Consider the following 21,470-nt stretch of genomic DNA (forward strand, 5'->3'; position numbering starts at 1 on the left):
ACACTAATATCTTTTGTTTCCATACAGTAACAGTGGGAGGCAAACAATGGAATTTGTCCTGATATTTTGGGTTGTGATAGGCTGATAGAATAACATTCTCTTCTCAGACTTTGCACATGAAGGCAAATCTTGCCTCCACCTCTGCAACAAGTGTGGCTCCTCCTGGCAGAGGAGTCAGTGCAGTTCTGCTGTGTCAGAGGGGCAGGATTTAATGTGCCACTGAGTTCCATACCCCAGCACAGTATGGGCTCTGCTCCACAGAGGATGCCAGCACATAGAAAGTAGGTGCATAGATCTCTGTGGTCTTAGGGGAAGATTCCTTCCCCTCTCTCCCACATTTCACTAGTTCCCAGAGCAGCTACATGGGTTGGACACTAGACTGAGGATTTGTCCTTTATTGAGAGAGAGATATTTTTTAAATAGCTTGAATACTTTGTACCACATATATTTAACTATTCCACTTCACCAAGAAAACAGAACATGAGAGATGATTCCAACATTTGTCTGAAATGGACTGAAGCTGCTAACTGGCTGTTATGGGGAAGGGGAGAATAGAGAACTTCAATTAAAAATATACAATCTGTTCAGTTTCAAAATTATACATTGCAATTGTTTTCTGTATTTCAGGTCACTCATTACTTACTCGACAAGACCCTCATCATAGATGAGGATACTCTGTATGAGTTATCCCTAAAGATTGAACCCAGACTCCCTGCCTGAAGAATGAGCTTCGTCCCAGAGTTGGCAGAGTTTTAGTGCAATGAACACAATTATGCATGCCATGCCCTACAGATCCCAAGGGGACAGATTGAGAAGATTGCAAACTCTCTTTTCCAATAAAGGAGAGAGAGCCTCACAGAAATTCCCTCTCAGACAAGGAAAATCAGCTGCTGGAGGTGAAAGACAAAATGCTTCAGACTTGAGGGTTGAATGATTGTTACCTTGCAAAGATAATGTTTTGCCAAAAGGACTATGCATCTAATAAAAAACAGAAGCCTTTCATGAGAATAGCTACTCATTGCAGCCATCCTAATGGGGCAGAGAAGGGGACAAATTTAGATGTAGGTACAGTATTCTGTTAGATTAGGATAAATGGACAAATGCAGATGGCATTCATCTGGCACAGGTTGCTTATCAAATGTGTATCAAGACATTCATCAGATTAATCCACTGTCATTATACTGTATTCATTGCAAACAATAGGAGCTTAAGAATCATTTACTAACCTGCAGTGATAGCAGGATAATATCTAAGAACTTTCGCTACAGCATATGTTGTTCAAAGTATTTGTTATAAATTGGATGTTTTCATTTATAGCATAATCAGGTCTTAAAATATGTTATCAACCTTTTTTAAGGTGGGAGGTTTTACATGCTACCAATTAACTAACTTAACTTTGTAAATATTGTTTTCACCAATACATGATGAGGAGTTTTACAGCATAGAAAATAATGAACTGTGTTAATAGTTGCAAGCCATGGGAGCATCCGCTGGACTATCTGAGTTTAGGAGCTATATTTGGAATTGGTTGGCCCAGATTCATAAACATATCATGAGTGAGATACTTGGTCATTTAACACATCGTCTCCTGAGAAAGGCTCTCTGATTTTCTGTACCTACAGCATCCCTGACAGTTCAGTGACTATAAAGCACCTGCTACACACACTGGAGGAGGAATGCTTGCCTGGTTTGGCAATGGATAATGCTCTGCAATGAAGAGAGCAGGGTTAACTGTTTTATTCTACATTAAATGAATTATTTAAAAAGCATTATTTTTTTGCTCAGCTGATCAATTCTAAAATCTTTTTTCTACAGTGAAATTTGAGTGCCAGCAAACAGGAAATATAATTTTATTTGGGCAAGTTATCATTTGCATATGAGTGTCTTCTAGAGAAAATATGCTATTTGTAACTGTTTTTAAAACCTATGCTACTGTGTGATTCTGGGTAGAATCCATTTCTGCAAATATGTGGTTCTTCATACAGTTTCCTGACAGTAACCTATTGTAGCTGCATGGAAGATGAGCTCAAAATGCATGCTATACAGTATATCATAAACCAAATGCAGGTATTAGCACTGTTTAATAACTAGGCTGGAGAAGTCTTCTTACTTTTCCAGTGATTATCAGCCAGTTGAAGAAAATAGGGCTATATCATTTGTTTACCTCCCATAAATCTTCTCAGGGAGATACATATTTAAAAAAGATTGTGACCTGAGCCTATTTGATCTGACAGGTCGTACCACACTCGTGAAGTTTCTGAATGTTAACAATGAAAATGGATCTGCCTGGCTTATGGTTTTTGTCTTTATTTGCACTTTAATTACATTGTTAGCCCAGCTAAGAGCTTCACAATAAATTCCATTTGTTGTAAGTGTAAACACTAGCATTTATAAATGTACCTTAGTAGGCCATCTTTGTAAATAACTGCATGAGTAAATATCAAAGAAATACTGGTAAATCCCTCATTAAAGAAAAGAAACAGGGAAACTTCCAGAAGTATTTTTAAATAGTTCTGATTAATGAATGGTGAAGAAGTGAAGATGGAAAGTGTTAATTATAGGTGCTTTTTATTTTTTCAAAAAGTTGCTTGTTCTTTTCAGTAGTGACTGATAAGAAGCTGATTGTATCCTGATGCATGATAAAGAAGAAGCATGGGTTATTTGGACCGTAAAGCCAACTTACTATGTGCTTTCTGTGTATTCATAATACAAAAAGAATTGCCATAAGTCAATTGCATAAAATGCCTAAAGGTCACACAGTGGAAAATAGAAGCAGTAAAACTGGTCTTAAAAGCAAGTCCCTAGCTGACCTTTATTTTATCTCTGTTCACACAAAACATGTAAACAACTGTAGGTGTCCTAACAGACCTTAGTGGCACAACCTGTTGGCCACTACTTCATCTTCCTGTATACCATTTTGCCATATCTGCTTTGTAGGTCTGGGGAGCTCTCATCAGTCATGCTCTTGAGGTGCAGGCAAAGGTTCTTCTAGGTGTCCACCTCGTTATCCTAATTTTATCACGTTTTTTTTACACACACTATGTACATCTAGACTAAGTTTGTTGCTATGTTGCTACAAATATTGTCATAAATTATATACCATCAATATATAGCATTTTACAGTTTCAGAATATTCAACAACTAATTAATCCTCACAAAACCAATTGGAGGACAGGAGATAAGTGGTGTCTCCTCATTTTACAGATGGAGAAACTAAGATACAGTGGTTAAGGATGCTGAGCACCCACAGCTCCTCTGGAAATCAATAGGTGGTGTGGTTGCTCAGCACCGCTGAAACGTCAGATCCTAAGTGATTTGTCCACAGTTAGTAGAACAGCTGGGATTAGAATCTCTGAAGTACTTGGATCCTAGTCCTGTCTTCCCACCACCAGAAAATGATGCCGACATATATGAAGCACTGGAATAAATTGCCTAGGGAGGTTGTGGAATCTCCATCATTGGAGATTTTTAAGAGCAGGTTAGACAAACACCTGTCAGGGATGGTCTAGATAATACTCAGTCCTGCCATGAGTGCAGGGGACTGGACTAGATGACCTCTTGAAGTCCCTTCCAGTCCTACAATTCTGTGAAATCTAGATGGATTGCTAATGAAATATATTTCTTAAAATACCAGGGATGACTAAATAAAGAGGTGAACACACATCTTGTTAGCCATAATTAGAGACTACATTCTTGTCCCCAGGCGACGCCCGAGTACCTGGGTTTTATGCAGCGGTCCTGCACAGGGGCTGTGGGATGGTATCCGTCCCATAAGATGAACCAAATGCATCTAGCAGCTGTGAGCCACTCTACTGTTGCTACAGTCTCTGTAATATAGTGATTGCCAGAAGCCTCCAACGTGCTCCCTAAATGGAGGTTTTGGCAAGTGCATCTACATAATTTACTCAACTTTTCTGTGAATCTTCCCAACTCAGTGCCCCACAGTGCACAAGGAATGTGGAATTCCCCTGTTTGGCTTCTCTGTGCCCTCACCCCACATGCTGAATGAAGTGGTGGTTCGTCTGCAGTTTTGGCCTTGCACCACAGGGGAGAAGTAGGGGACATGCTTTGCTCCTGTATGTATTTTCAAACCTCATGGATCAATCCTGCTCACCTCATTCACATATAGTCCTCCTGACTTCAGTGGTGCTACCTGCACAGAGGACAGATTTAGCCCTTCTTTTGCAACTATGGAAAATTTACCCTCCAACCCTCCATAGTTATTCTGGTGAACCAAACATAAAAATCATACCCTGCTTCAACATAAAATGGACCATGGACGTGTAACCCATTTCTTTGGGAACAGGGATATAAATAGTAACTGTAAAATACCAAATATTTGCTATTGGTATATTTTGGACTTTCCAAATAGCGTAGATGCATTCATCTGGCACTAGGCCAGTGTATGCCCTCCTGCTCCAGGGATACACAAGGGGGAGGAGAGAGTCCAAGAGCCTTCCCTCCTGCCCTGTAAGTGTGACTGAGCCCATGATTGAGCACAAAGGAGAAGTAAATAGACCTGTTTAGTTTACAGTCGAATTGCATATTAACTATATCATTTTTCTTCAGCAATTCCAGTAACACATTAAGTGTGTAAGCTTGTAATGACTGATACTCCTGGGACTGATGAAAATATTACCATTATTGAAAAACAAAACAATGCCCCCATCCTCTACTTTTTATTTCCATAGTCCTTAAAATCTATAGTTATTTTATAGGTTAAAATGAAACTCCTGAATTGTTTATTTAAAGTATTTATTAACTTTTATTGTGTCAGTTTTGATTTCAGTAGATATTCATGATGTCGGATTTTCCTAAATAATCATATTTATTTGAATTTTTTTAAAATTTTTTTATTTGAATAAAGCTTTAATGTTTCCACTTCTTATTCTCCTCAGTTACATGATAAGTAAATACATGGTTTAAAACTGATTAGTAAAGACATTTCTTACTATTCATCATTTCTATTAACTAAGGTCCAAAGCCTGCAGTCCTTATTCAGTCAAAAATCTCTTGGATTTCAATGGGAGTTTTTCTTAAGTAAAAACTTCAGGATTTAGCCCTTGCTGCCTATCAGCCACTTCCCTCTTTCAGTTTTTTGGCTCCAAAAGGTCACATGTCCCCATGTATTACGGTTTTCATGCTCACTTTTTGTTGTTTCATTGGACCTTTCTTTTTGCAATAGTCTGGAGTGTTCTTTAGGTGAAAGATCTGTGTATTTATTTGACAGATGTATTAATATCTATCTCATCATGTTAATGCACACCCAGCTGTTTTTGCATGTACTTGTAACTGCTCTTTTGACACCCAGTTATTGCTTTGAATGGTTAGTAAGGCATATCAGGCGGGGCGTTGTGCAGATATGCAAAATAAAGATTCTTTTTCTGAATTCCAAACATTCTCATTTGCTGCTTTTTATTTTTATCTCAACATTGTGAGAAAGTGGAATATAACTCACTTCCCCACTCCAGCTATGGCGTCATTTTTACAAACACTGGGGAGGTAGGGATAGGACATAAAAATCCAGGGCACAATCAGGCAAAGTTCCTTCCTCTTTTATTGCTGGAAAGTAGTATAATTTATTGCACATCATCCTTTGCTCATTTATGCTGGTTTGAAATTTGTATTGACTTCATTGGAGTTTGAACTGATTTAGACAGGAATCAGTGCAGAGGATTGAGCCTGTTTCCTAGATAACTAGAGGAGCTAAGATACCATAGTGAAGCATCTGATGTAAATACCTACATAAGATAGATGACATGCATTAGATAGAACTAGCTGTTCAAGTCATTCTTCTTTCTACCTGGAAGAAGTTTCACAGGTTTGAGCTGCACAATTTCAAATGTGAAAATACACCCTTTCCCTTGTGCATCATAAACAATGTAATGCCAATGTGCAAAGTTACCAAAAATTGAATTTCTCCTCTCCATGTTACCAATCACAAAACTGGTAAGATTCCCTTCTCCAAGGAAACCATGTTAACATGAGATATTAGTTCAGCCTAATAACATCCTTATATAATTACTATCCTCAAGTCTATACTTCAAACAAGAATGAAAATCTTGTTTTATTCTGTTAAAAGAAATTCACATGTCATTCACAGCAACACATTTAAACAAAGACTCTGCTTCAAACCTGGCTATCATGGACATTCTAGGCATAGGAAGAGCATAAGTATATGTCAGCGTTTCCAGCTCATGATTTTTATCACAAGCATCACTCTATTGGGTGTTTTCCTTAGAGCTCGAGCTCCTGGAGTTCAGGTAATTATGTGAGAAGCTCCATTGGGTTTTTGTTTGTTTTGTTTTGTTTTTTAAAATAAGCTTCTAGCCTTCAGAGTGGTGGAGAAGAACTTGAAATTATGACCCATAGGCTCAAAACCCAGACAGCAAATAATATAATCCCCAAATTCATTATTCTTTCCAATCTCGTGATTTTTTTGGCGCCCCATTTATGATTGTTGAATGTTTGGGTTTGGCAATCTTGACGTCATAAAGAAGAGTAAAATGCTTCCAATTCTGAACATACTGGCTGGAAGGTATGAGGAACTTCTAGGGCCCAGTGATCTGCTCCTGCAGAAAAACCAGGAGGGGGAAAAATACATCACGCAAAACTCTGCCCTGTCACTTTCAGCCTTGCAGATTGGAGAGTGCAGTGGCCTTGTAAGCTCCCTACAGCTCACTCCTGGTCATGAGCATAGAAGCCACAGACAGGCATTAAGGCCATTTGAAGCAACATTTCCACTAAGAGAGATTGCTTAGTGGAAACTCAATGGCTCACAGGGGAACGTGCTGAGGAGAGGGGCTGCTCGCCAGCGCCTTTCACTCTTACTCCCTCAATGCCCCTCCTCCTGTTGTGGCGAGCCAGATGTAAAATACTACTTCCAAAGATGTTTGGTGGCCTCCTATGACAATGGTAAAGAGTCACAGAAAGAGTCTTCTTTACCACTGAACAATTAATTTTATTAAAGTAAGGAAAATAGTATTATAAACCTCTCTCTCTCTCACACTCTCATATTCCTTCTCTGAGAGGCTTCTGTCTGGTCTCTTCCCAACCTCCGCCAGCCTGGTTTTAAAGACTTAAAGGAAAAATACATATACAATCCTCGACCCTGTGCTGTCTTTCCGGTATAATCATTAATAACAATTAATAACAATTATAGCTCCATGACCACGCCATCATCTTTATTCCTCCAGGTCTAGATATCCTCTGTCTTTGAGAAGGGTTTTGTGCCGTAGATTTTCTTGAATTATCATCTCCAAAAGACAGTATAGAGTCCTCCTCAACAGGATTCTCTCTCATCACTGAAGTTGTGATGTGAGTGCCATGGCTATTAGGGCACATTTTTTTTACAAAGTGCTGGCTGTGTGAGGATCTGGTGGTTGGCAAGTATTGTATCATCTCAGTTTTACAGATGGGAAAACCGAGGCACAGAGAAGAAAAGTGACTTGACTGGAGAAGAAAAGTGACTTGAACCTAGAGGTCCTGACTCAGTTATGTGTGCTAACCACAAATCTGTCCAGCCTCCCTTCCCTATATTAGATTAATTTCTTTAACAGGTTGTAAAGGTTTCTACTATCTGCATTTGAAGAGTCAGCATGTTCACAGATTGCTAGATTCCAAATCCAGAAGGGACCAATGTGATTATCTGGTCTGACCTCCTGTACAACACATACTATAGCAGGGGTGCTCAAACTTCATTGCAGCATGGCTCCCTTTTGACAATAAAAATTACTTCACAACCTCAGGAGCGGGGATGGAAGCCTGAGCCCACTCAAGCCCTGCTGCTCCAGGTGGCCAAAGCCCAAAGTCCCACCGCTTGGGGGTGGGGGGCAAAGCTGAACTCAAGCCCTGCAACCTGAGCCCTGCCCCCAGGACTGAAGTTCTCGGGCTTTGGCTTCAGCCCTGGGCAGTGAGGTGAGGCTCGAGCTTCAGCCATGGGCCCCAGAAAGTCTTATCCAGCCCTGGCCACACCATTCAAAGGGGGTCACAACCCACAGTTCAAGAACTGCCGTTCTACAGAATTTCCCCCAAATAATTCCTAGAGCAGATCTTTTAGAAAAACATCCTATTTTGACTTAAATATTGTCAGTGATGAAGAAGCCATCAGGATCCTTGCTAAATTGTCCCCATGGTTAATTAATCTCACTGTTAAAAATGTACACCAGTTTTTTTCCAGTCTGAATTTGTCTAGCTTCAGCTTCCAGGCATTGGATCATGTTATTATTTTTCTCTGCTAGATATTTGTTCCCCGTGTAGGTATTTAAAAACTGCAGTCAAATCAGTCCTTAACTTCTTTGTTACACTAAACAGATTGGGTTCACAGATTCTATTATTAGAAGTTATGTTTTCTAATCCTTCAATCATTCTCAGAATTCTTCTCTGAACCCTCTCCAATTTATCAACATCCTTCTTGCATTGTGGACACCAGAACTCGACACAGTTGTCCAACAGCAGCCGCACCTGTGCCAAATACAGAGATAAAATAACTTAGTCTACTCAAGCTTCCCCTGTTTGTGCATCCAAGGATCACGCTGGCCCTTTTGGCCACAGCACTGCCCTGAGAGCTCATGTTCAGATGATTATCCACCACAATCCCTTATTCTTCTTTAGAGTCTCTTCTTCCCAGGATAGAGTGCCCCATCCTGTAAGTATAGCCTATAGTCTTTGTCCTTAGATTTATACTTTTACATTTAGCCATATTAAAAACCACCTATTATTTGCTCACATCCAGATTACCAAGAGCTCCAGATGACACTGTATCAGTCACCCATCCTCTTCATTATTTACCACTCCTCTAAATTTTGTGTTACCTACAAACTTTATCAGGGATTTGATGTTTTCTTGCAGCGCATTAATAAAAATGTTAAATAGTGTACAGCTAGGAACAGCTTCTTGCGGGACCCCATTAGAAACACATCTCCTTGGCGATGTTTCCTCATTTACAGTTACATTTTGAAACCCATCAGTGAGCCAGTTTTTAATCCATGTAATGTGTGCCATATTAATCTTACATTGTTCTAGTTTTTTTAATTCAAATGTCATGCAGTATCAAGTCAAATGACTTACAGAAGTCTATTACATCAACCCAATACAGTTATCAACCAACCTTGTACTTTCATCATTAAAAAAAAAAGATAGCTAGTTAGACAGGATCTATTTTCCATAAACTCATATTGATTGTCATTAAATGTATTGCCCTCCTTTAAATCTTTATTTATCAAGTCCTATATCACCCAACCCATTATCTTGCCCAGAACTGATGTCAGGCTGAAAGGCCTATAATTATCCAGGTCATCCCATTTACCATTTTAAAATATTGACATGACATTAGCTTTCTTCCAGTCTTCTGGAGCTTCACCAGCGTTCTAAGGCTTATTGAAATTCATCATTAACGGTCCAGTGAGCTCCTCCTCCAGCTCTTTTAAAACTCTGAGGTAAATAGCTTTAAGCAATAAACAGTGAGAGAACGTCAGACCTGTGTGGGATGGAGGCAAATTTGGCTCCTAAAATGAATGACACACCTCAGAATCAGGAGCTATTATATGTTGTGCTTTGCAATAATATTTTCAACAATCTTTCTCACTTTCCAGAATGTCACATAAAACCCAAAATCAGCTGAGAAAGCAACTAAGCCTTGATGTTTGTCAAATCTTTTCAGTGTGGGGAAAAAATTGAAAGATGTGCCAGATCATTTTGTTTAAAAGTACTTGGGTGTTAAAAAACTATTTGATTTTCAAGCTTTTTTCACCTTTTAACCATTAATTGAATCCACTGCTGAGGAGCTGAATTGTTTTAAGTATCTTTCTCATGCTCTGTCTCTTTGTTTAACATGTCCATCACTTATTTAACACACATTTATCAGAGGGGTATCATTTTCTATATTTTACTTTGTTGAAAGAAAATGACTACTAAATACACTGTAAAATTATATAGACTTGCTAGTACCATGAAATCTCCAGTCTGAGATGCCCAAGTCCCACTTTTAGACTCCTCTGAGATGCACAAAACTCTGATTCAGCTGCAGGCATCCAAACTCACTTAGCACCTAAGTTTTTACAGTAAAAGTTCCCTTCGCACCTAAGTTTCTGCCTCTGGGTATACACTCTGCTGCCTTATTCTAGGTGTCCAGACACCCATGTCCTGTCTAAGCCCCAGAGCAATCCACAGAATAGAGGACGACAGGTGTTTATCTGCCTAACTCACATATGGGTCCCTGAGCCAGCCCAGGGCCCATTTGAAATCTGGCTGGAGGAATAGATGGGGCTCACCTTATAATTTTTAACTCAGTGGTTAATGTTCTCACCTGCATTGTGGGAAACCAAGGTTCAAGTCCCCTCTGCCTGATGGGGAGAAAGGATTTGAGCAGGAGTCTCTCGCATCTCAGAAGAGTGTTCTAATCACTGAGCGATGGGCTAGTCTGATGTGGCTAGCTCTCTCAATCTCTACTGCTGAAGTTGTTCCAATTTGGTTCAATAACTAAAGTGTCACTGGAGCAGAAGAACTGGATCCTGGCCCACCCATTTGGGAACCCTAATCACCAGGCTACAGTGTCATTCTCCTTCTCCTTCTGGCCCAATGACTCTTTATTTATCCAAAATGGAACAGCTTCAACAGGAGAGATTGAGGGAGACCCACATCAGAACATCTTGTAACTCTGTGGTTACAGCAATTTCCTGAGAGGTGGGGAAGACATATGTTCAAATCTTTTCTCTGCAGGCAGAGGGTGTAATTGACTGTGGATCTCCCATATCCCAGATGAATACCCTAACCACTGGGCTAAAAGTTACCATGTGGGTATGTGATGGGGTGTCCAGCCCACAGAGGACTAGAAGGGATTAAAGTGGCCATATCGGCCTATTAGCTCCACAAGCTGCAGCTGGAGGAAGAGCCAGGGAACAGGGAATTGATTGCAAACAGGTTCAGCTGTGCAGGAACAGGCAAGGCCTATAAAGCCATGAAGCTGGGACTATATAGCAGCTACTAGTGGGAAAGGGCAGTCAATCCCTAGGAAGCGGGAGGAGTGTTTGGCGGCTGCAGGGATATGGCAGCTGCACTCACTCTATGGGAAGAAGGTTTGGAGATGGTACACTCAGAGCAAGTAAGGGAACCAGGATTTGTAGGAAGCAGTCCAGGGAAGGAGCAGTGAGGATTGGGAAAGGAAAGCCCAGAACTGCTGGGTGGAGGGTCCCTGGACTAGAGCCCTGAGCAGTGAGTAGGCCCGGGTTCCCCTACCAGCCACTGAGAGTGTGGCAGAAATCAGACATGGGGCAGTGAATTGGAAGACTTCCTGGGTCACTGTGGGAGCAACAGATGTTGGACCATATCAGGGAATTTTTGTACCATAAAGTGTATGTGTGTAACTAGTCTGAGGCCAAAAGAGACAAGGGGTAAAGTGGAATTCAGTTGAACTCCCCACAGCTTAGGCCTCTTGTTTTTCTGTTTCTGTGTCTCTCCCTCTCTGTAAGAAACATGCAAGACCAAACTGCTAATTGTGTTAACACAGCTTGAGAGAGAAAGTCTGTTCTCAAAAACAACTATAATTGTTCTTCCAAACAGAACACAGCTTTTAACTTGTTTGCTATGTATGTTAATGTGATTAAAAGAAGGTGTATATATATATGAATGAATGCTTGGTTTACATGAATGATCAGGGAGGTGCCAGCCTAGGAATGCAGTATCCATCGGCTGAAGTATCAAGTGGGAACAACCAGATGACCCCCAGAGGGCAAACTAGAATCCACCCAAGTGCCCCCCCCCCCCCGATGGAGGGCTGAGGACTCTGAAGAACAAAATAACACTCAGACATTCAGTCATCGGGGATGTGCCACCTACTGTTTGATAATCACCTCAAACAAACATTAGCAGGATGAAGCAATTCCCATAGACTTGTAAAAGGACAAAATCCTATAAGAACAGAACCAAAAACTCAGGAACTTGGAGTCCGGTTCTGCAACCATCCTCCAGGAGCATCAGATGCACGTCTGATAAGGACTCTACTCCCCTCCTCCTGTATAGGTTACCTGGCCAGTACTCTGCCATGAGCAACATCTAAGCTGGTAACTATAACAACTGCAGAACTTGTATGAATGAGTATGTGAATGAATAAGAAACAGTAGTGAAATAATATTGAACTGCATACCCTGATTTCTGTCTCTTTTCTTGTATTTACAATAAACTTGGGATTTTTCCTTATCCCTCTTATAAGATCCTGTTATAGTTATAGTGTAACACAGAGAATTTAGAGAACTGTACCTGGAAGAGGAGAAACACTGAGTGACCTAGCTGGAAGGCTGAATCATGAAGAGGACACTGTGGTCCCTGGAACAAGAGAAGAGCTGCAGAGCAGAGCGAGACATTGTGACAGTGTGCAATCATGAGAAGGGGTGTTGACCTTGAGAGCTAATCCCCAGAGTAACCAGGAGGAGTCACCAGACAAGTGGTGAGTGGAGCCCCCCGTGACAGGGTGATGGCAGTACTGGCACCACCACTTCCTTCTCCTCCTCAAGCAGTTTTGTGTTGAATGAGGCAGGCACCTAACTCATTCTCCCAAGAGATGACATAGCCATCTGATTCCAGAAGAGGGGTTCCTGGTTGTGGTTGGCTAAGCAGAGGTAGGTGTCTCCTTGCAGCTTGAAGTTAGGTGCCCTCTTCAGAGGGGCTTAAGACAGTATCCTCTATCATCCATTGTCTCTCTCCATGCATTGTATTGTGAGCTTAGGCATCTAACTCAAGTTTTCTGGATTGCAGTGTTGTTCCTCTGATTTCCTAGGCACATAAAAGTTAGGAGTGTTGCAACAGCTATGTCCTTTTGTGGATCTGGGCCTCAAATACCAAGGCAATGAGCATGGTCTAATTCCTATATAGTGAGAAGCAAACTATTTTCTCTGCTTGCTCATGGAGGCTTGTATCCCCTGAGCTACTCTCCTTTGGGGTTCCTTCATTTATATAGCCTGGAAACTGGTTTGTTTTTCTATTCCAGATCCCACATAAGCCTCATAATAAAACTACTATTTATTCCATTCCTGTTCTTAAATAAGCTGCATATTTTTACTATTTTATATTTTAATTCCATTTTCCAAGAGAGCAGCTCTCTGAGAAAGATCTTTGGTTTCTTCTGTTGTTGCCTCAGAGCCTACCCTGATCATACAAGCTGGTTCTCAGTATCTTTGTAGAGCTCTTTCGCTGCAGCAAAGAGCATGAGTGTAGAGTTCCACCTGCATGGATCAGCTTGCAGAATCTGGGCCTTGGTGTCTGTGACACCTGCATTTGTGTAGGCCACTACCCTTTCATATACCCTCACATTTGCAGCCTAAGAGCTGATTTTTTGCAGGGTTTATAATTCTAAATGAGCCTCACATTATCATTGTGATTCTGTCCTACAAAGGAAACAGTCTCCCCTGAGAAATATCAAATATTGGAGAAATCTGTTCTTGGGGTGCATAGTTAAGAGAAGAGCAGTGGCCTGGTAGAGTGCTGGCCTCCCACAGAAATGCTAGGCCTTTATGCATAAGGAACAGCACTGTACTCCTTCTCAGCCCGGGGATATTGCTTTTCTGTAGCAAAGCCATGATCTTCATTTGGAAAGACCCAAAGTTTCAAGAGCAAAAAGGGGTATGAAGTAATATGACAAAATTGTCACCCCTTTCAAGGACTTGAGTTAACACCAGCCTACTGCCACCTCTGTACCTTAATAAGGAAAGTAAAACAATGGTACTACAATACTCCAGTGCTAATGGTTTGTAACACAACCTACAGTAACATGGCTGGTTTTTTTAGATAATCACTAGAATGTGTACAGTATTTATTTCATTAGAAGGGTTTGGATGCTCCTGATTCTCCACAGGGAGTACAGGTCAACTCCATTTTAGGAAAAGGCAATCGCTGCCCATTTTTTGTTTGTCCAATGTAAAACTAATAGAATTGAGCTCTCCAGTCACTACTGCGATACATATAATAATGTGATAATTACTAGTCTCTCAATACTGTCCTAATTCATTTGATTACTAATAAATTATCTCTCATGGAGATTTGACTTTAGAGCTTTTCTTTTAAGCAAACAAGTCAATTAGAAAGGCTTTCCCATGAAAAATGAATAACCTGATTCACTGTCCTTACTGGTACCTTTTCTGTTCACCAAGCACATGGCAATATTTCTGTGGGGCACACACTATTGCTGAATTGTGATTGAACTTCCTGTGCATGGACAGATGGCATTTATCTGAGCAGCAGCTGAATTAGCACAACTCAGCTATCAGCATCTCCTCAGCACAAGATAGAGATGAAAATGTAGCAGTGTTGACTGTTCCTTAATATTCCAGTTGTTTCCTTAGAAATATAATCAAAGAATTGTTGTCAGGCCAATGTTTGTGATGCATCGATTTTAATATTCTTTGGAAATCTTTAGTGCGGGGGGGAACCTGTGAATATGTTTGCCAAGTATTTCTGTTGTCTTTCCCTGGGGACCCCAAGACCCAAATTCCTTGAGTCTCACAACAAAGGGGAATAAACCATTTCCCTTCCCCCCTCCAGGTGTTCCCTCCCTGGGTTCCTGGAGAGATACACAGAAACAAGCTCCATGAATCTAAACAGAAGGATTCCACCCTCCCCGTTTCCAGCCTTGGAAAACAGAAGTACCAAGAGCTAATCTCTCTTCCTCCCTCACCCAGAGGGAATGCAAAGTCAGGCTAGTAAATCTAACACACACAGATTTCCCTGACTTCTTCCTCCCACCAATTCCCTGGTGAGCACAGACTCAATTCCCTGGAGTTCCCCACTAAAGAAAAACTCCAACAGGTCTTAAAAAGAAAGCTTTATGTAAAAAAAAAAGAAAAATACATAAAAATGGTCTCTCTGTATTAAGGTGACAAATACAGGGTCAATTGCTTAAAAGGAATATGAATAAACAGCTTTATTCAAAAAGAATACAATTCAAAACACTCCAGCAACTATACACATGTAACTACAAAAAAACAAACCTATCTTTTTGTACTTATAACTGGGAAACAGAAGATTAGAAAGCAGGAAATAGAGAAATCCTTCCCATAGCCGAGAGGGAGATAGGCACAAAACCAAGAACAAAGGACTCGCACACAAACTTCCCTCCACCCAGATTTGAAAAAGTCTTGTTTCCTGATTGGTCCTCTGGTCAGGTGTTTCAGATTACTTCTTTCCGGGTGAAAGAGACGTTAACCCTTAGCTATCTGTTTATGACATATGATCACAGGTTGTGGGCTTTTTGGTATATCTGTTCTCATAATCTCCAATTTAACAAAATACTTAAGCATGTGCTTAACTAAGGGCTAGTCTACACTGTCAACACTAAAGTGCTGTCGTGGCAGCGCTTTAACATGGCTGTGTGGTCGCAGCACAGCGCTGGGAGAGAGCTCTCCCAACGCTCTTTTAAAAAACAAACAACTTCCACAAGTGCTGCTCTCAGGGGGGTGTTTTTTCACATCCTCGTGGGAGAAAGTTACAGTGCTATAAATTGCCAGTGTAGACAAGTCCTAAGTATGTGGTTAAGGCCATTCCTATTCAGTATTCAGCAAAGCTCTTAAGCACACGCTTAAGTCCTGTTGACTTAAAGTTCATCATGGGCTTAAGTGCTTTGCTGAATAGAGATGGACTTAGTCACATGTTTAAGTCCTTTACTTAATCAGGGCCTTACTATGTGGTGCTTGCATTATGAGCCCAAACATGACCAAATGAGTACAGCCCAAGAGAAAGGGCCAAGACCACTTGAAACTCTAAAACTGAAGAATGGAGTTCTCAGGGCCAAAGATAAAGTAAAGGCTCAAGACATCTGCACAGTAATAATCTAGCTTTCTGGATATGGAAGAGAGGAGTGTTGTAGTAATTATGGTGTGTTTGCCATCTAAATTAATGCAACAGGAGCCTGCTGTTCCTCTCCTTTGCTGGTTTCTATCAAAGCAGATATGGGCTCAGTGGCTATCCTTTATAGGTCCAGTGACCCCACTCCATATGGCCAGATAGCTTCTCTGGGGTATGCACAAGGGAATAGGGGGTCTCTGCATCCAGCACACAAACATTTTTTAAAATTTCCTATGAAAAATTAAAGGTGTTTTTGACCGTCTCCATAATTAATACAATATGCTATAAAAATTAGTACAAACATTGAAACTTGCTAGCAAGTTTATGCTAATTCAAAGGGAAGTATCAGGAGTTCCTTACTTGCCTGACACTCTGGCAGATAGTGCCAATTAACCTCTCTTGTTCATCTCCAATATCATAGATAAATCACAGGCTGGAGATATGTCCTTTACCAGTGGTTACTAACAATGCCCCATCTTGTATATGCCATATATTGCTGGACTCCTCTGCCTAAGGAAGAGACAATTCAAGGTAAGGGAGGTGACTGCAAACAAGAAACAGAGTGTTTCTGTAGATTCTTTCCTTTCTGTTTAAGGTTACCTGAGCCCATTTCTCTGTGCTGGCCAAGTTCCACTCAGATCAGGACTAAGGTTGGGTGGAGGTGGCTTATGCTATCCCAGTGCTCTCTATTCAATGCCAGGCTGCCTGCAGCCCTAAGGAACTGTTCTGGCAGATAGAAACAGTCAGCTGTGAGGAAGGGGCGATAGAGTTGGTTCCATTTCACCAATGATCTCCACTGTAGCTGGGGATTCCCAGGTGGCTGGATATACACTAGTGGAGCAGAACAAAGGACTCTTATCACAATTAAGAATCGGGCCTCTTATTTTCTTACAATATTGTAACCTCTGGCGGCTCAGCCAATTAAAGAAAATATTGATTTCATAAATGTAAGAAGGGAGCTGCATTGCCTCACCCTCGTTATGCCTTCAAGGGCACAGTTGTGAGAACAAATGTTATCAGTATCACTAAATGAAATAGGATTGGCCAGTGGAGTAATTATTTTCCCCTTCCCCCATCATCCCTTCCTCCTCATATGACCTGGAATCCTGGCAGTACACAAACTGACCTTGAAGCTGAAGTTAGACACGTCTTGCTGCCTAGAGTGAGCCCAGAAGCCTAAAGTGAGTAAGTAGTTTAACTAACTCCTCTTGCATTTTGTTCTCCACAAACAGTGGCATTTAGAATGGGAAGCTTATTAAAAATGAATTCAAAGCACCATGCATGGTGGTGTAATTTGAATATACTTTACTGATTTGCATAACTATTCAGACAGCAATGATAGCAAACTGTGTCAGCCCACTATGCAGCTGCTTCAAATGATGACACTTAAGTTGCACTTTAAATAAATATAAATAAAATCTGGCAGAATCATAACATTTCTACAGTCACCCTGCAGAGAAACTACCTTAAATTGTCTGTGTTGTCTGCAAATGTCAAGAGTTAGCAGAAATGTTGTGTCTTTATTTACATATTAGATACAAGTTTTCTTGCTATATGATGCAGCAGATCAGCGTCTTAGAGGTGATCAATATCCACAACTCACTGGCTTGTTTGGGACTCAGCACCTTTCTGGAATAGACCCCCTGGGCCTGATCCTCCTTTGGTTACCCTCAATGGAACTATGCCAATTTGTACCCAATAAGCATCTGTCCCTGAATTTTTTTTTCCTTTGGACTGTTCAACGTTCTTTACCATCTTTTCACGCTTCTCTTTCTTTCAGTGTAAGCTGATTTTGAATTCATCTAAAGAGATTAAATTTTATACAGGTTCATGGATCAATGGATTTATGAAAAGAGAAATGCAATCCTGGCCTCTTTGTTCATGATAATGCATGTTAAAATTAAAAGCAAAAGTAGAAATATGGTTATTGATTTCTGGAGATTTGTTTTTACCTTTTACATGGAGTTGGTTTAACTGGCCCATTAATGTAAATGCGAAAAATTTCCCAATAACTTCAGTTGGCTTTGGATCAGGCTTTGTATGACACAAGTGAAGTGTTATCAGGTAACAGAATAATTCTGTTCTTTTTGAACCCCATTTTTATCACTTATGAGGGTCTATTTATTGCAATTGCATCATTATCAAGAACAGCTGGTTAACAGTTTGAGTTCAATGTATGTAGCTACATCATGATTAAGTGATCAAAACAAGCATAGCTTGAGTAATGTCACATTTTAGTTTTCTAAAGACTGAAAGGTCAAGCATGGCCACATACTGACATTTTATTCAAATATGTTTTATTGTTTGCTATTTAAAATATAAATATATACATTATCTGTGTGAACTTTAGCTATGGCTCTCTGTTGCCTTTCAAATGTCAGCCAGGATCACATGGTGTGGTAGTTAATACCAGCAGTGACTGGGCTCCAATATTTAATCTAGTTCTATTTCTAGAAACATCACTTTTCCTGTCTGCAGCCCTTCTACCTTTTCCTCCTTTGGAGAAAACACATGCTTCCTACTATAAATATAAAAGAATCAGAAATTTGTCCTCAGCTACATTAATACCTGCCTAAGAAAATAGTGCCTATAATGATGACTTCTTCTTTAGCAATTAACTATCTAGCTTCTTTAGTCCTCTAAAGAGAACTTCTTTTTTAAAAAATTAAACTATTAGTAGTGACTGCAAGATACTTCAGCTTAAAGGATAAAGTGGTTTGTACTTTTAGAATCACAATTTGAACCTCCTCTGAAATTTTCAGAGGCTTGAATATAATGGTTTCACCTCCCTGCAGATCACAAACTCACTGTCCATAATATGACACCATTAGAATAGACTGAAAGAGCCTTCTGCCAAAAAGTCAACTGTCCTGGAAAACCCTGCCCAAAAAGAAGGTGATCACTATAGGTCAGATGTGAAATTGCTGATGAAAGTAGCATGGGGAGTTTTTGCATGTGTGGATTCCCACAGACTTTATATAAATTTTTAAAAGATCTGATTTACAATTTTCAAACATTAATTTTAGAGATGGATCCAAACTATAAAACCATAATTTTTGAAGAAGTTCAGATCTTTGAGCTTTAGAACAGTGTCTCCATATTTATGCCTGTGTAAATGAGAGCAGGGTTTGTTTTAAGGCCTTTAAGTAAACATTCTTCTCCTTCATAATAGCCCTAAATGCAGCTAATCATGTCAGGTCCTCCTTAAATGCAGTGAAGTATCCTTTAAGCTGCTTCCTAGCGGGTACAGTAACTCTTCACTTAAAGTCGTGCCAGTTAATGTTGTTCCGTTGTTACGTTGATGATCAATTAGAGAACATGCTTGTTTAAAGTTGTGCAATGCTCCCTTATAACTTTCTTTGGCCGCCACCTGCTTTGGCCACTGCTTGCAGAAAGAGCAGCCCATTGGAGCTAGCTGGTGAGGGCTTGGAACCAGGGTGGACTGACAGCCCCCCATCAGTTCCCCACTCCACTTTAAGTTCCCTGTGTGACAGTGGCCCAGCAAGCTACAATTGCCAGCAGGTCAGCTGTCCCTCTCCCCACTGCCATGTGCTTCTCCTGCCCTCTGCCTTGGAGCTGTTCCCAAGAGCCTCCTGCTTGCTGTGCAAGGGAGGGGAAGTGAGGAGCTAATGTCAAGGTGTCCCCCTGCTCCTGCCCCCTGCTTGCCCCATCTCTGTAGTGCAGGGGACAGGGGAAACACCAGGTCTCAGGACAGAGGAACTTGCTAGCAGTAGCTGCTGTCAACGTACTGATCTACTTAAAAAGGCAATGTACTTAGAGTGGCATCAGCGTACATAAAGGGGCAATGAGCATCTCTCTCTCTCTCACGTGTGGTTTGTATGTGTGTCCTCAGTCTGCCATGCTGTTTCCCGTTCCCTCTATTTGTGTTGCCTTACATTAACAATAATGTGTTAACCCTTGAGGTCTCAGCTGAGTGCTAGATCATCATTTAGCAGTAATCCCTGGCAAATATCCCACCCTCTGACTTTACCACCTCAACCAAGTTTCACAATAATCATTGCTGTGTACAGTATTAAATTTTTGTTTAAAACTTATACTGTGTGTGTTTGTTTGTTTATATAAACAGACAAAGTCTTTTGTCTGGCAAAAAAAATTTCCCGGAAACCTAAGCTCCCCTCCCCACTTTACATAAATTCTTATGGGGAAAATGGATTCACTTATCATTTTGCTTAAAGTCACATTTTTCAGGAACATAACTACAACATTAAGCAAGGAGTTACTGTACTACCAGAATTGCTTCAATGGCTTCAGTAATTTGTCACAATGGGATTTGATCACTTAACATTGTATGCAGTATAGCTGATTTTTCTAGTATTCAAATATCTTTTTTAAAAAATAGACTCCAGATGATTGGATACAAGCAGTTGAGCAAATCTCTCTCCAGAGAGACTATAGAAAAGCTGCTAACCTTCTAGGTAGCTCCTGTCGATTTCCCTGGAGGTTTCAGGTTATCCACTGGTTAAGAACCATTGTTCTAGAAAAGGTAGTTCCAAATTGGCTCTGAGGTTTGATTACCCTCGTCTAGTGTGAAGTGATACTGTAAAGGAAGAATAGTGACAACTACACTTAGTTCTGAAGAAAGCTGTAAAATTTATGTACAGACTTAAAACTGTATGCTATGTTGTTTAAGCAGTATTGCTCTCTTGCACTGTTATACTTATTCCCACACAAAATTAACTGCTTTGTGGTGGAAATAGCTGTTCAATATATGCTTACTCTACAACTCATTGTATATTGTGGATTATTGATCAAAGACTGAAGAACCCTCATGCAAGAAATGTACTTAGCAACAGTTGCTCTGCTCGGTGCTCTTGTATCCTTCTCTGCTGGAGAATAGTACTTTTGCCTCCTTCAGGCGTTACCACAAGTGAAGATGACCTTGGAGTTGTGTCTGGTCCTGAAGGTGTTTTTGTGCCAGTAGCAAATCCCACTCTCCAGACTTTTGAGTGTATTCCTGACTGTGCCAGTGGCCCAGGAGCTTGGGTAAGTCTCAGTCTTTGAGTCAAGTCCTGTAGTGATATAAAAGGCTTGCTTAAAGGCATCAACCAATGTAGCCATCTCTCCTATAGATTTTACAGACTTTTATCACACAGGCAATTTTCTACATTGATCCCATTGCTCAAGAACATTTCTTGAATATATGCACTGACAATCAATTGGTCATCATTTTCAATTCCTCTTTCTTTTACCCATATTCTTATTAGGTCACATCTTATAAACATAGTCACTTTATGACTCATGACAGCACTCCTTTTAAGATTTCTTAATTTCACCCTCAAGTTTCAGGAGTAATTTGGAACCTTTGAAAACCAGCTTTCTTAAATTCAGAATATATCAAAGCTTCCCAAATTGGCTTTCATGAAATACATTCTGAGCTTTACCAGACAGTTTTGCAATCAGCGCGGACACTTTCCTCAGGAATCTTGTGAACTTCACCTAGCTTTTCAAAAGTGAAGTACTCTTTTCAGTGCAGTCTGTCTCTTTGTATGCAGGACACAGCTTCTTTGAGTGGAGGGAGATGTTGGTGACTGGATCTTTCCATGTTTTCCCAGCAGTTCCAGATTGTAGTTCCTCAGCCTCTCTGTTCCTCAGTTCCATGGCTCACTTATGGGCATCAG

The 21,470-nt window shown here is 40.5% G+C and overlaps 2 protein-coding genes across 4 annotated transcripts in view; both read left to right on the plus strand.

The window, feature by feature from the left end:
• Nucleotides 1–5,352, plus strand: part of RASGRF2 (Ras protein specific guanine nucleotide releasing factor 2) — a 209,708-nt gene extending 204,356 nt beyond the window's left edge. For both annotated transcript variants that reach the window (XM_050946114.1, XM_050946115.1), the window contains exon 27: nucleotides 628–5,352. In XM_050946114.1, the coding sequence (XP_050802071.1) occupies nucleotides 628–720 (93 nt within the window). In that variant the 3' untranslated portion in view covers nucleotides 721–5,352. The remainder of the gene's footprint in view (nucleotides 1–627) is intronic.
• Nucleotides 5,353–16,912: 11,560 nt separating this feature from the next.
• The window catches only part of CKMT2 (creatine kinase, mitochondrial 2), a 29,847-nt gene continuing 25,289 nt past the window's right edge, over nucleotides 16,913–21,470 (plus strand). Inside the window, exon 1 of one of the 2 annotated variants that reach the window (XM_050946137.1) lies at nucleotides 16,913–17,016. The gene's annotated coding sequence lies outside the window, so the exon portion shown is untranslated. The remainder of the gene's footprint in view (nucleotides 17,017–21,470) is intronic. The other variant, XM_050946138.1, reaches the window with a different exon arrangement.

Source organism: Gopherus flavomarginatus, chromosome 3, assembly GCF_025201925.1.
Source record: "Gopherus flavomarginatus isolate rGopFla2 chromosome 3, rGopFla2.mat.asm, whole genome shotgun sequence".
NCBI lineage: Eukaryota > Metazoa > Chordata > Testudines > Testudinidae > Gopherus > Gopherus flavomarginatus.